Here is a 16313-nt window from a genome sequence, read left to right as displayed (position 1 = left end):
GATCGACAGGCAATAGGTCGACATGGTCAAAAGGTCAACATGAAAGGTTGACATGAAAAGGTCGACATGCATATTTTTTTGCTACATTTTCAGCTGACTTGTGCCGACAGGTGGTATTTCATGCCCTACCATCCACTAGGGCGTGGAGGGAGAATAAAATAGTGTGCAGAGCGCAGTGAGGCACCGAGGCCGAAGCATCGCGAGCGCAGCGGTACACTTAGACAGTGTCCATGTCGACCTATGTCAACATAGACACCCTAAAAACATTAAAAGCTCATGTCGACCTTTTGACCATGTTGACCGTTTTGCTGTCGACCTTTAACCCCTTACCGACGCAGCCTGTTTTTGCCTTCCTGACAGAGGCCTTTTTTTCAAATCTGACATGTATCACTTAAGTGGGGATAACTTTTTTTTGCTTTTACTTATCCCAGTGATTTTGAGATTGTTTTCTCGTGACACATTGTACTTTAAGTTAGTGGTAAATTTTGGTCGATACAGTCTTTTTTTTGTGTGAAAAATACCAAAATGTCGTAAAAAAATTGAACATTTTGCAATTTGCAAAATGTTAAATTTTCTGCTTGTGAGACAAATAATCATACCACTCAAAATAGTTCATAACTAACAAAGATCATATGTCTACTTTATGTTTTAATCATTATTTCAAACTCCTTTTATTTTTTTTGGACAATAGGGGGCAGCAGAGTCAAAATTATACACCTAACACAGTAAACGCTGCTTTTGGCTGTTCACGTTTGAACAGCCAATCGCAGCGATCGCTGAGGGGGGGGGGCATCGGTGCCCCCCCTGGGCAATGAGGGAAGATGTCTGCTGTCAGGGACAGCAGACATCGTCCCTCTGTCACCGCGTCTATAGACGCGGTGACAGTTTAAAGTCATGACGTACATTTACGTCATGTGTCGGGAAGTACATCCCGACCATGACGTAAATGTACGTCAAATGTCGGGAAGGGGTTAAACCATGTAGACCTTTTACCTGCCGTCATTTGACCATGTTGACCTTTTTCATGTTGAGCATTTAACCATGTCAACCTTTTACCTGCCGACCTTTAGACCCTGTCGACCTTGTGACTGACGACCATATGACTGTCTATCATGAGTCAGTCTATGTTTCATACTATAACCGTGCTGATTGCATAACATAACATAGTTTGCAACTTGGACAATCTAGTGGATTTGTTATTTGTTTGGTGGACTGAAAGCATTATACCTACCTAGTATCTGGGAATGTCTGAGAGGCTACCAAATTTAGAGGAATTTATAGATAGGTAGATTTGGGCGGGGTGTGTTCCAACTGAAATCTAAATTGCAGTGTAAGAACAAAGCAGTCAGTATTTACTCTGCAGAGAAACAAGGGGCGATTCCAGGACATTTTTTCTGAATTGCACTAGAGAAGAACATTCACAGTGGATTTTTGTGCTGGAAAAAAAATAATTTGCAGTCACGATACATCTGTACGGGTGCTGTTTAAGAGAAAATTGGGCTTCTATGCAGGTTCCGTCCAGGTCCCCTCCCCTACTACGGTGCTGTATACTCTGGCTTTGTGCCAGAGTCTACTTCTCATGTGCAGTTCTCCAGGTAGGCCCAAGAGGACGACTCCTGCTCCTGTCACCCACTCTTTTTCCCTGTCACACTCTGCCTCTCAGAGAGAGAGGGTGCAAATGCACTATGCTATCATTACATTATAATATATAATAAGAGGTTGTTGGTATATCATTGGCCAGTGATATTGGCCTGCCCACCAATCTGCCTCTCCCTGCCACCCTCTGTCATGTTGCAGATACAGCATACCTCCCAACTTTTGTAGTTGGGAGGTTGGGACGTCCGCGCGGCGAAAAGGGGGCGTGACCTCGAGGAAATGGGGCGTGGCCTCGTGGGATGACGCAAAATCCGGCCACGCCCCCGTTTTCGCCGCTCGTCGGCGCTGAATAGAAGCTGTGCGCATGTGCACAGCTTCTATTCTTGGCAGGCTGGGGGGGCTCCCAACTGTCCCCACCCCACCACGGGACAATGGCGGCCCCGGGCGGGGTGCGGGAACGTCCCCGAATATCAGGACGTTCCCGCGGTAAGCGGGACAGTTGGGAGGTATGGATACAGGAGGGCTCACCCACAAGTTCTGCCACTGCTGGGAACTAGGCACCCAGGTCTTGTTTCGGGGACATCTCTATTGCTTTTCCTAATGATTTCTGCAACCCTTTAGCTAGCACCAGTCTGCCGGAATGATAAGTATAATTATATGGATGAGGGTATGAGGTGTGCCTGCCGCCCCTCAACCTGGGGCTTGTGGGAACCGCACACCTGGCACCCATCGTAGATGCAAAAGTGCATCTCTACACTATTGTAGGATGTAAGTATACAGCACACACACTTGTTATACCTGAAATACGATGTGTGAAAATTAAACTGTTTTGGAACTTAATGCATCCTGAACAACATCTGACTAAACATATGCACATAATTGCACTTTTCTTACATATGTCTTATCCCTACATACATTCAGAGAACTTACACCTAGGCCCTCATTCTGGTTTGCTCGGTTCGCTGCGAGGATCGAATGATTTCTCCTGCCTTCGCAAATAAAAGTCAGTGGAAACTGACTTTTATTTGCGACTGCTGGCCCGTGTGCACACCCATAGGAACGCCCAGCATTTTAATGGGGACGTCCATAAAATGCAGAGCGTTCCCATGGGTTAGGGTAACCCCAGTCACTGTCTGCCACCATGCCACCCCGAACGGCTCTGCGACTATACAAGTCACCTCAGCCATTCTCAAAGGCAGGGGTGAGGAACCTTTTTTGTGCCAAGGGCCGTTTGTATGGGGAAAAAATCCTCGGGGGCCATATGTAAAATTTTCTCTTACAAATTGTCCTGTTCTAGTCGTCCCACGCTCCGGTGGCTGCCACTGAATAGGACTGACAGTCTCCGGCTGCTGTTGATTAAGAGGAATCTCGCGAGAACTACCGACCTATCGCGAGAATTCCCCTGTACTTTGCTCCCGGCAAAGCCGCTGGGTGAGTGTGAGGGCCACTCAGACCAGCTACGGGGGCCGCATACGGCCCCCGGGCCTGAGGTTCCCCACCCCTGCTCAAAGGGGACCTGGACATACTGTATGCATGATATATTATGCGCAGAGCTCCAAACATCGAAACGGGGCCGAATTCAGCCCCATCCGATTAAACCAGAATGAGGGCCCTACATCCAACTCAATGAATGCAAAGTTGTCTGTCATTTCTGTCTTTCCAAGCAATTCTGTAGGATTGAGCTAACACTGGAACAGAAGGCCGCAGATTACTCAGGGCCAAACCCAGCTAAATTAATAAAAGCTTTAGACTATGACAATCAATAGAGACAAGCTGTCTTTATCTGCTGTCTAATAACTAATGATTGGTCTACAAACAAAGATAGACATGCAGTTTATAGAACTGTTTACACAGTGTTATCTGGATCACAGCATGCGGGTCAGAGTGCAGCGCAGCGCACAGTACACCTGAAGGGGATATTTGCTGCCGGTGTAAATATTATCGTTAGGTGTGAATCTCACATAGAAAGTCACACATGCTAAGTCCCCGGCCATTGTGAGCAGTGGCTGTGTCGCAATGACAGGTTCTTCATTTATTTGCTGCAGTGTTTGAGCTGCAGATGACTGTTTGGCAAATCTTATTTTTCTTGATCTGATTTTTCCCCCATCTCTCCTGTATCTCATGGGAACAGATGTGTAAATATGTTTTCCTAGTATTCAATACATGCTTGCATTAAAGTTATCACTGTGAACTGTGGACCTTTTACTTATGCACAGTGGAGGGGCTGTGTGCTAAAACAAGGGCTTGGGTAAAAACCGGAATGCCACACTGGACTGGCTCCATGCCAGTGTCAACTTGTGCCACTGTGGAGCTTGTAGTGCACATCAGAGTCCTGTCCATGGGAATGACTGCGACATTTGGGAGATTACAGCCTCCCCATATGGTCCGGGAATGGGATAAAAACCAGAACGGTCAGCACCATACAGTGTGGCTGGGGACTAAGTAAAAACCGGAACCGGAGCGGACCCCGGACTGAACAGGCTCCATTCATCAAACTGTGCCATTCCGGAGATTGTAGTTTCCGGTTTGGTGGGTGCCTGTCCCAGGGCTATTCCGTCTGGAGGATGCCTGAGGCAGATGTCACTTTATGTCAATGAAAAAAGGTCAACTATGATACTTTCATATTACATCTTCGAGTCTTGTAGAGTGCAGGCTTTGTTCTGGCTCCGCACAGTGGCCCAACAGCATATTATACACCTGGTTATAACGCTCATGAGTATATGTCAAAGGAATTGTCCTGCGCTCTGAAAAGTTACATGAATTCACTGTATTTATTGAGGGATAAAAATACATGTACATAAGCAGTTACAACATGAATATTCTGAAAACATATGCTATAACTGTTGATTAATCCAGTGGTTCCCAAACTTTTTTAAATCATGGCGCCCTAGAGTATCCAATTTTTTTTTTCATGGCACCCCTAGGCCAAAAGTTTCTTATTAATCATTTTTGAAAAACTATTAAATTAAGTACATTGGGGCAGATGTATTAAGCCTTAACATGAGATAAATTCAATGGTGATAAAGAGAGATAAATGTCCAGCCAATCACCTGCTAACTGCCATGTTACAGGCTGTGTTTGAAAAAAGTCAGTAAGGAGCTGATTGGCTGGACGTTTATCTCTCCTTATCACCCTTGCATTTATCTCTTGTTAAGGCTTAATACATCTGCCCCATAGTGTTTATATCTCATCCTTAAGGTCAGTTTATGTTCTGAGGGACAGAATTCTGGTATGATTGGAAACCGCAAACACTGGTTTTGTCTATTACACTGATTATACATCATTTTATTTGATACTGACCACCAACTAAGAGCACCCCTGCAAGTGTCCCAAGGCACCCCAGGGTGCCATGACAAACAGTTTGGGAACCACTGGATTAATCTCTTTGATCAATCTTAGCAGCCATTTACTCAGTGGCACTGGGAGGGAATACTTCTCTACACCTTTCAGGATGCAGATAGGCATTCGATATACCACTTGAGTAAAATTAATACGTCAAACGAGACTAGCATGTTGTCAAACCTATGACTGATTTGTAGTTTAAGGGAAATTGAAGTCAAGAAACATTGTTCAAAAGTTGCTAGAGATAGATGGTAAAGTACCTTGTAGTTATTCTGGTGCATTTTTTTATTCTGCAGCCTCCGCTCAGCCTGGACTGATGGGGAAGTGCAGGCGCCCTCGTACCGCTTTCACCAGCCAACAGCTGCTTGAATTGGAAAACCAGTTTAAACTCAATAAGTATCTATCACGACCAAAGCGTTTCGAGGTGGCCACTTCACTTATGCTGACTGAGACACAGGTGAGTGTCTGACCTACAGTATACAACTAGGAGAATTGTTTTATGAAATATTTCTGTACTTATATTCTGAATATATATCATCTTATTTATGAAAAGCAGCATTCATGCACACGGCATCCATACGCCTTCACCCCGGCACTGCTGCTGTGTGCATAGCAGCAGTGGAGAGTGCAAGCGCCCTGTCACCCAACCTCCAGACTGACCATAGGAGGCTGCAGTTGGGAGGTTTGGGCTCTCCCATTGCTGTAAACATCCCAGGCTTATTTCCCAGGGTTGGATTGCCAGGTATTTGGACCCGGGTTATTTTTGGGGGGCCATTTACACTGAGATTGACCTGACAGTAACCTGGGTTATTTTAGCTTTGTAAAAAGGGTATTATTCACTGCACAGTACATTAACTTCACTATACTTCCATTGCGATTTTTAGAATTTTCTGTACTAAAGCCTTACTTCATCTCAGTCAGGTATGACAGGGGGAATCAGCCAAGGTGAGTTAGTCGAGAATAACGGATGCAACTGTGAATAAGTCGCAGAGATATTTACAGTCATGGCAATGTTTAATCAGATGGTCATTTGGAGCCACATGCCTGCCAGGTGGCTTGACAACAAGATGGCAAAAACTAAGTCTGTATATGTGAATATAAGCCAGTATATGCCAAGTGCAGATATAAAATGATCTATCTATATAAATATAGCAGTAGAAATACTGAGCAGTACATATACGCAGCTTAAATAATAAATATTTGTATAAATATCCCTTGATAATGTTGGTCCTTCAGAAAATATAAGAACAATTTTGGGTACTTGTTTCCTATCTGGGCGCCCGTCGTGGTGATCGCGGGTACATTTATGTCTGGCCGCGACGCGACCGACGCAATGCCCACGATTTCCCATTGAAACCCATGTTAAACATGGAAATCGTGTCGGTCGCGTCGCGGCCAGACATAAATGTACCCGCGATCACCACGACGCGATGCTCCCGATTTACCATAGGATTCAATGTTAAAAGGCCCGATGGACCCGATTTTACTGTTAAATGGCTCAATGGACCCGATTTGGCCATAGGAATCAATGTTAAATGGGCCACATAGCCCATTAACCCTTAAATGTCCCCCCAAATTTTTAACGCCACCCCGCCATCAACGCGAACCCGAAGCGTGGCGAGCGCAGCGAGCCCGCGAGGGGCGGCGGTACGCGTCCTCCGACCTTTTCATGCCCTACTATCCACTAGGGCGTGGAGTGAGAATAGAATAGTGTGGCGAGCGCAGCGAGCCACCGAGCCCGAAGCGTGGCGAGCGCAGCGCGCCCCGCGAGGGGACGCGGATACCTTCACAGTTATACGCGTCCCCTCGCGGGCTTCCCAGGTGTCCATGGTGACGCGGACACCTGGGAAGCCCGCGAGGGGACGCGTTTACCTGTGAAGGTATCCGCGTCCCCTCGCGGGGCTCGCTGCGCTCGCCACGCTTCGGGCTCGGTGGCTCGCTGCGCTCGCCACACTATTCTATTCTCACTCCACGCCCTAGTGGATAGTAGGGCATGAAAAGGTCGGAGGACGCGTACCGCCGCCCCTCGCGGGCTCGCTGCGCTCGCCACGCTTCGGGTTCGCGTTGATGGCGGGGTGGCGTCAACTACTTTTGGGGGGACATTTTTATGTTCAGGGGTGTTTTTGCCCCATTTCCCATTGTTCCCTATGATAATTTGGGGAAATTGATCCATTTAACATTGTTTCCTATGGTAAATCGCGGTCATCGCGGGTAAATTGAGGCATTTAACATTGTTCTCTATGGGAAAATCGCGGGCATCGCGTCTGGCACATCGCACCCGATTTTTTATCGGCCGCGATGCCCGCGATGGCCCCGATTTTACCCCCGATGACCGCGATTATGATCGTGGGCGCCCAGATAGGAAACAAGTACCCAATTTTGTATTAAGTAATAATATGCCCTCTAGGGCACAACAGTAGTATCAGATTTTTCTGGAATTACAGCTGACTATTGTATTATCTTCAAATGAACGTCTGCCCTCTTGTGGTCATAACTGGAAATTCTGGACCCAAATTTTGACCAAATTTATTTATTAACAGTTTCTTATATATTCCGCAGCGCTTTACAGAGAATATTTGAACATTCACATCAGTCCCTGCCCCAGTGGAGCTTACAATCTATAGTCCCTACCACATGTACAAGCACGCACAGACATTCTAGGGTTAATTTTTGTTGGAAGCCAATTAACCTACCAGTATATTTTTGGAATGTGGGAGGAAACCGGAGCAGCCCGGAGTAAACCCACGCAAACACGGGGAGAATATACAAACTCCGCACAGTTAGAGCCATGGTGGGAATCGAACCCATGACCTCAGCGCTGTGAGGCAGTAATGCTAACCATCACAATATCCGTGCTGCCCATATCGTTAATAATATATTGCCCAGTGTGTACCCAGCTTTAGAAATGTTGGGTGCCCCTTGCTGATTCGGAACAGTTGAGTCTAGGCTAGAAAAAAAGTATCTTAAATACTTTTTGAAATTGTTGACAATTATTATATTACTTTAAATGCTGATTATAAATAAGTAACCTTCAGCTACTTTCCTCTCCACAGGTAAAGATCTGGTTTCAGAACCGCAGGATGAAGTGGAAGAGAAGCCGGAAAGTCAAAGAACAGGGACAATCCAGCCAAGTGGAAAGACAGAGATCAGTGGGGAAGACACCATCCAAAGATGCTCAAGATGAAGAGGATGAGGAAGAAGAGGACGAGGAAGAAGATACGCAGTTACACAGAGCAGACAGGAACACAGACATCCTACGACATACTTCCCAGCTGAGTTATAGCCCAGAATCCTTTTGTTCGGAAGAAGAGAGTACTACAGTACCATCTCCTTAAGACATAGACACATGAACTGTGGGTGACAGAAAGCCCAACCTCCAGTTTATTTATTTATGACAGACAATAATATCCACAAAATGTAGAGGCCGGATATATTTAATTTATAAGTATTTAACTATCTGCAGGGGTTGTCTGGGTGGGAGATGACAGAGGTTGGGATGTATATCAGTGATACGTACTGTAAGTTGGCTTCATAAGCATGGATAGCTTGTGTGCTCTAATGATATACAGTACAATGTGCAGCTTAAAGATACTTACGACCAAAGAAAGCAATCATCTGTTCTTTCACTGTGTGCAGACACTGTCATCATCCCTAAAAAAACTTGTCAATCTTTTGGAACTGAAGTTTCCTTGAAGATTCACTGCACATGCACAAGTTCCAACGCTGCTCAGAAGAACAGAATGGGGTCCTTTGAAGGATGGATCAGGATCACTGGGCCGACCTTCTGTCCCATATTTTGCTACGGAGCCTGTCTTTAATGTATCATTTCAGGCTTTGCCTTTAGAACGTGTAGAACATTGAACTGGGCATTATGGCTGTTGTGCGCTCTTTTTTGTGGTGAGCTTGAAAATAAATATACAAAAAATGGGTACTGTTAGCCAATTTGTGTATGTCTTCAGTTACATTTAATTCAGGAGAGTTTTAAGGTCTCTGTTCTACCTGGAAAAGGTAGAGCGTTTGTTAACAAGGGCCTGATTCGCAGGTGATTGCGAATTCAACAGTTGTTGTGACTTTAGTTGTAGCCACTACATATGTGTTAATGCCACAGCTGATGGGCTGTCCACCAAGATGCCCACCTGCTGGGGCTCTAATTTGTAGTGGTGAGCAAAATAGTCACACCATTGAGCAGACATCAGCTCCACCATCAGTCATTAGTGTAACCTTTTGGTTGCTTAGAACGCTCATACAATGACACCAGTGGCAGTGAAACTGCATCTTTCGACACAGTTCTTGACCCTGGCATGCTTCTGAAACCCAGCTTTAGCAATGGTTGTCATGGTGATGTAAGGTTGCGTCCTCAGGCATCGCACTTGGATTTTACAAATGTTAACAGGAAGTGTCCTATTTCCTACATACTCCTCTTACTGCATTTCAATTTTAATAAAATGGAAATAACAGCCATTTTGTTGTGTCTGCATACCTCATGACCCTCTCCAGGTGGGACACAATGCTCTGTTTATGGACTTCCCTCCTAATGTATGATTGCCATCACCTGTTTTAAACAGGTTAATGGATAAGAAAGGTGCTTCATCGCAGGTGATGGTAATCATAAATTAAGAGGAAAGTCCAGAAACAGAGCATTTTGTCCCTCCTGTTGGGAGGTATGCGTCTGTGCAGTTCCTTCCAAACATGTATAAGGCCCTAAGTAGTGGAGCCAAAGATGTTGAGAACTGGTCTACTTTCCAGCAATACTATCCACCAACCAAAAGGAAAATATTATCTTTAGGACATCCCTAGACTTGTGGATCTCCAGTGATGGTGGAACTACACAGCTGAAGAGCAGCAGCTAGCTACCTACACATTATAAGTATGTTTGGTACTTATATATTAGTTGGGCGCCCACTAAGCTATTTGCTTAGTTTTACGCGTCCCCTCGCGGTTTAATAAAATGCTTATATTTCAAACATTATTGATTTATATTGCTTTCCAAGTATTCTGTATGTTTTTCGTGATTATTTATATATTTGGTGGCACTGTTTTTTTGCTGTCTATTGATGATTTTTACTTTGTCTGAGAAAAGCTACATGAAAGTTCATATTAATATATAGGTGAATGAGGATTCAACATAAAAATAAACATTCTCTGTAAACAGGTAACCATGGTATATTCACATTTGTTGCTTTGGTGCCTTGTTTTGATTTTAACCTTTTTTTAACACAAATTTGTGATGGTCATTTAGCTATATAACACAGGTGGTTGGGGCTGGTGACGTTGGCGTTGCAGGTTCCCCGGTATAGTCTATCACTGACTGTCTGAGCATCCAATGGATATGCTGGAAGTGAGGTCATGGATTTAGGGTCTATGCGGAAGATTTACCGAAATGACAATAAAGCATTTGAAGATAGTCATCTAACTTCCCTTGATCCTATTGCTCAGTTTGGTGCTTGGTTTCAGGATGTCTTAAATTGCCCACTGATTGCTGAGCCAAATGCTATGTCTCTGGCTACTGCCACCAGGGATGGAAAGCCTTCTGCCCGTATGGTTCTCCTGAAAAGGTTTGGCTCAGATGGGTTCCGATTTTACACTAACCGGGAGAGCAGAAAAGGAAAAGAGTTGGACACCAACCCAGTTGCATCTCTTCTCCTTTTCTGGAAGCCCCTCAATCGTCAGGTGAGGATAGAGGGGTCTATGGAAAGACTTTCAGACCAAGAATCTGATGATTATTTCCACTCACGCCCCAAAAGTAGTCAGATTGGAGCAGCTGTGAGCCAACTGAGCCAAGTTATCCCAGACCGAGAGTATCTGCGTAAGAAGAATTCTGAGCTTGAGGAGAAGTACAAGGAGAAGGAGGTGCCTAGACCACCTGAATGGGGTGGTTACATTGTCCACCCTTCTGTCATTTAGTTTTGACAGGGACAGACTAATCGCTTACATGACCATAATGTATTCAGTCTTCCTGCTGAAGGAGAAGCAGAGAAAGGCCCCTGGACTCGCCTTGGTTAGGATGGATTGATGTATGAGCATCTAGCACCTTAGGTCCAGAGCCTGTGACCTATGACTGTGCCAAAATCTTTGTGGAAGAAAGAACAGTATTGTTATCTTAATCCTTGAAGATGCACCTACCTCCAGGTGCTTGTATTCCACTGTGCCATATACTTTACCAATCACACCGGCATTGCTTTTAGCTGAGCATATGCCCCTCATTGCCATTGGCTGTATGACAGTCCTTGTATTGATGAACCTCTATTGGAATGTTTTGAGTCTCTTGTGCACTTTGGCACAACTGCTCCATGAAGTGTGCATGTTGTGTAGTACAATCATTAGCCTGTACTAGGATCACCCTTTCCAAAAAGAAATATATCTCATAATAGGATGTACCTCATTGCCCCAAAGTGGTTGTGAGCAGGACACAGTTCCTACTTTGGGATGTCGAGAGAAACGTGTAAGTAAAGAATGAAAAAAGACACTTATGTAAGGGAACACTCTTATTGAAATCAAATATATACCATTTAAAAATGTAACTTTAACTTGCGTTATACCAACTTAAAACATGCCTACAAATCCAATGCTTGACACTTTTTATGTTAATATAGACAGACAAGACGTCTGAATCAATTAACTCACAAGCAGAGAAAGCCGTAAGAGAAAAATAGCAAAAAAATTTAACATTTTCAAAATAACACACTAGAGAAATCTTGACGTCATAAATCTCAGGCAACAGAGCAGACACCCATTGAAGGCCCCACTAGGCAATGTGTGCAGTCTGAGCAAAATACAATGTTGTACATGCAACCTAGAGTGGTGTAACTTAGTAAACCAATAGCAAGCTATAAGTCTGTGTAGCTAGCTTACCCCATTCACTAGATGCCCATTTACCAGCCCATGTTTTGAAACTCTGGGCACTACTTTGTACCAATGGCAGCTCTGGTATGACCTCTTCTGTGTTCCCTAATGCTGGCAACACATAGCTGATACCACAACTTGGCCCAAGTGACCTATCTGGTTACACATAACCACTTTGTCACGCTGGAAGACACAGAATCAGTTGGAGCAATGTTGCTGACTACCAACAATCATTTTTGTGCACCAACAATTTATGACTACCAACAATCATTTTTTCATCATATTTACCAACATACAGATCAGATCGATTTCCTTGTTGGTCCATTATCAGACACTGCAATCTCTTTAGGTCCAGACACGCCAATGCGACATTGGCGCAGTTTCAAGACCCTGGCTCGCAGTGTGAGCGTGGTCATCTTATGTTTTGTCTATAATACTTTAATTAGGTTAGGACAAGTATTGTCCCTTCATTGTCAGTAACAATGCATGCATGCTGAAATTCAGTGTGGAAGATTAAATGTGTCTCAGAAAGGGGGAGGGGGATGGAAGGACGTCAAAGATCTAAATTGTGCTGCTCGCCATGCGGTGACAGCTTTAATTTGCAAAGTACAAGCATTAAAGTGATGGATGTGGTGGTGTAATTCCTGCAGTGAGTGCTGGGCCTCTGGAGCTGTTTGAAGGCCATGCAGTGGCCCTCTTTTATTTATGATGCTTCTTGGGAGAGATGGGCAGGGGGCCCAGTTCTGCTTCTCACTCTCCGTGTACTGATTTATGGGCCCCGTGGTGCATGACTCACTGTGTATACACAGACTGATCTCATTAGAGCTTCATTAATCCCACTTATCTCTAAGACATCTACACCATTGCCTCTCTCATTTTATGAAATACACCTGTAATTCTCACTGCACGCACTTCACAAGCTGGACAGAGAGGTGCAAAGGCTACAATACCAAGGTCACTCAATTATTCATTGATAAGGTTCAGTGTCAATACTTTTTAAATACTCTATAAATAATGAATAACAAATCATTGTGAGACCCATGATACTAAGGGGCCCATTTATCATTCAATGTTTGCGGCTAAATCCCTGAAAACACCCATTTTCGAGGTTAGCTGCAAATATTAAGTATCCCCCAGAATGTATCAGTAGGGACTGCAGCAGGAATCTTCGATCCCTGCTGCGATCCCTCCTGCACTACCGCCACCCGCCTCCCCCATAGGTGTCTATGGGGGATGCGAAGCTGTCCAATGTATCATCATCGGGCAGCAGCGGATTGCATCCGTGGGCTACTGCCCTTCTATGATGACGGTAGCCCATTGTAGCCTATGGGATACAGATTGCACTGCTGCCGGGGCAGTGCGGTCAGCGCTAGCCGGGTAGGTGCAGGGAGCCCGGCTGAGCACATCGCAGGGATGGGCTCCTTTCGGAGCCCTGCTCCTGCCTGTCAGGGATGATACATCCCACCGTTAGTTCCAGGTAATATTCTGTCCAGATCACATTGTAATTGCGATCCTTGATAAATGTACCCCTAAGCAAGAGATGTGTTACTTGAGTCTAGATCAGACCTGGCCAAAAGGTAGATCCTGATCTACCAGTAGATCTTGGGGCATCCGCTGGTAGATCACAGCCAAATTAACAAAATACACGTGAACTTGAACATCTGACGTTTCAGAACGTCAGCTCCCGGTAGTGCCTCTGATGTCATGACGTCACCGGAGTGCTGTGAAGAGCCCTCTGCAGCTGCTATATATCAGTCTGGCCCCACACCCACAGATTGTAATGCCGGGCTTACCACTCTGTACCAGCACAGAGGCTCCTCACAGCACCAAGTACATCCTGAGCGACTCCTGGATGTAGTGTGTGGGGTGTAATTGTCTGATATGGGTTGTACAGTGGCTGCAGGCTGATGCTGCTGGAGTACAGCCGCTGCCTGCTCCGTTGATACAATACCCGAGTGGTTCCGTGCTTGTGTCCTGGTTATCAGTCGCTGACTGACTAATAGATCCTATAACAGAAGAAAATGGCTATGCGCTGTCAGACCACAGTGTAACAAATTATGAGCAATCACAAATATTCTGTTCAGGCAGCAGTCAGATGCGGGTACTTGGACCACATATAGAAAGATCACAAAGAGAGAAAAAGACAGACTGCGCTAAAATAGAAATCAAATGTAATCCAAAAATAAACATAAAGGTATCAAAGCAATTCAAATACAAAATAAAATATAACAATATAAAACCAATTTCATTTGAAGGTCACTATGGCCAGTATTAGTAATACTATTAGTAATCCAATCACATATAGCATCTACCATTCTTATATATGTGATTATATAACTAATAGTAGAGAAACTTGTATGCTGCATGGGTGCATATTGTGTGTAGGTATTTTAGCAATTGTCCCTGCGAATGTGGGGCAGAGAATCGGCTGGCCTGCGAGAAGTGAGACTTACTTTTACAGAGCGAATGATTTTAAGCTCAATCAGTCCGAGCGCTCTCACAGTGGAGCGAAGCCACCGCCCAGCACATGTAGCCACCACCCCAGTATACGCCCCAGTTACCGCCTAGTTGTGCCCAGATTTGTGGCCGCGCCAATCCATACGCCCACATTACGACTACTCTGCACGAGTTTGTTCACTAGCGTATTTCTACTCGTATGGTCGCGAGTGTGCACGGTTGCCCAAACCTACACATGCGCTTTGCGAATGGTACGCATGCGCAGTGGGCTGAGATACACTCTGCAAATTAATTGGTGTCCGAGCGAGGCAAGCAGAATATGGCCCTATGTGTGTAAGAGCGATGCGACCGCATGCGATTTTGCACTGAAATTCATCCAAATGCATTGAAATGTGTAGCAAACATGTTAAATTTATTTATTTATTTATTAACAGTTTCTTATATAGCGCACACATATTCCGCAGCGCTTTACAGAGAATATTTGAACATTCACATCAGTCCCTGCCCCAGTGGAGCTTACAATCTATATTCCCTACCACATGTACACGCACACACAGACATTCTAGGGTTAATTTTTGTTGGAAGCCAATTAACCTATCTGTATATTTTTGGATTGTGGGAGGAAACCGGAGCACCCGGAGTAAACCCACGCAAGCACGGGGAGAATATACAAACTCCGCACAGTTAGAGCCATGGTGGGGATTGAACCCATGACCTCAGCGCTGTGAGGCAGTAATGCTAACCATTACACCAACCGTGCTGCCCAAATGTCATTTTTCAGAGTGTACCACCCCCACTATCAATGCCAACCCGAAGCATGGCGAGCGAAGCGAGCCCGCGAGGGGCGGCGGTACGCGTCCTACGACCTTTTCATACCCCCACTCAGTGGCGCCCCCTACCCCCAGCCTCCATCGGTGAATGTGCAGCAGCACAGCTGGGGGGGGGGGGGGGGGGCGGAAAGGAGGAAGTGATGTAATTGCAATGGGATCAATCACATTACTTCTTATGAGCTTAGTGATAAGCTCATATGAATCTTCATTTTTTGGGGTCTGGCTCTGATAAAGAGCCCTAAAAGTTAATATTAATAGTTTTTGCACCCATTTTCAATTATATTGTGGTGCATGCCAACTACTGGGCATCTATACAAATAGATGTATATCAATAATTGTCTCAGATCAGCATTAGTAGGTAATGTGCTGATTGCTTTGGGTCTAGCCATGCAACTCAATCAAAAGATCTTGACTGGATATCTAAAGGGATGCCGGACGGGGTCCCGACAGTCGGGATCCCGACAGGCATTTACCCGACGTCGTGATCCCGACTGTCAAAACACCGACAGCTGGGTTCCCGACGGCCGTCAGCCATTTTCCCTTGTGGGGGTCCACGACCCCCATAGAGGGAGAATAGAATATGTGGCTCGCGTAGCGAGCCACCGTGCCCGCAGTGTGGGGAGCGCAGCGAGCCCGCAAGGGGCTTAGTTGCTCTCACCATGCTGTCTGGGTCCGGCCAGTCGGGATCCCGACAGTCGGGCTAATGACTGTCGGGATCCCGACTGTTGGACCCCTGTACCACACTCACACAGTTATGATTTGGGTGCCATGGGCGCCAAAACTACGGTTTCACATTTGTTCTTGCACCTCCGGAGGCTGCGAGAAAAAAATGTGATGTAAGCGGCTAATGGGCGAATGATTGCCGAAACAATTGAATAGCTCAAATAGATGGCAAACTGTGGGTATGTGCCACAAATAAATTGCCCCCATTATCCCCTACAGAGAAAAAAATTCACATTAACACCCACCAAAGAAAAACATTATGCACCACAGAAAAAATACTACATTATACCCCACGAAAAAACACATTCCCGCAAAATAAACACATTATTCCATACAAAAAACCTACATTATTCCAACACAAAACCCCACATTACAGTGTACACACTAAAAACATTCCGCACAAAACAATCACCTTGTTCCAACAAATTAAAAACACATTATTCCCCAGAAAAAAATGCACTGTTCTAACACAAAACACATTCATAAAAAAATACACCCCCCAAATTTTTTTTTGAATCCAAA

General features: G+C 45.1%; 1 protein-coding gene and 1 pseudogene across 1 annotated transcript in view; both read left to right on the top strand.

The window, feature by feature from the left end:
• Positions 1–8974, top strand: part of LOC146019547 (motor neuron and pancreas homeobox protein 1-like) — a 39070-nt gene extending 30096 nt beyond the window's left edge. The window contains exons 2-3 of the mRNA XM_083152054.1: positions 5235–5395; positions 7992–8974. Of these exons, the coding sequence (XP_083008180.1) occupies positions 5235–5395; positions 7992–8273 (443 nt within the window). The 3' untranslated portion in view covers positions 8274–8974. The remainder of the gene's footprint in view (positions 1–5234; positions 5396–7991) is intronic.
• Positions 8975–10278: 1304 nt separating this feature from the next.
• LOC146019546 (pyridoxine-5'-phosphate oxidase-like) lies at positions 10279–10974 on the top strand (annotated as a pseudogene).
• The last annotated feature ends 5339 nt before the right edge of the window (positions 10975–16313 follow it).

The sequence above is a fragment of the Crinia signifera genome, chromosome 7 (assembly GCF_055691185.1).
Source record: "Crinia signifera chromosome 7, ASM5569118v1, whole genome shotgun sequence".
NCBI classification, from domain to species: Eukaryota; Metazoa; Chordata; class Amphibia; order Anura; family Myobatrachidae; genus Crinia; species Crinia signifera.
The sequence above is the reverse complement of the archived record's forward strand: the minus strand, read 5'-3'. Positions and strand labels throughout refer to the sequence as shown.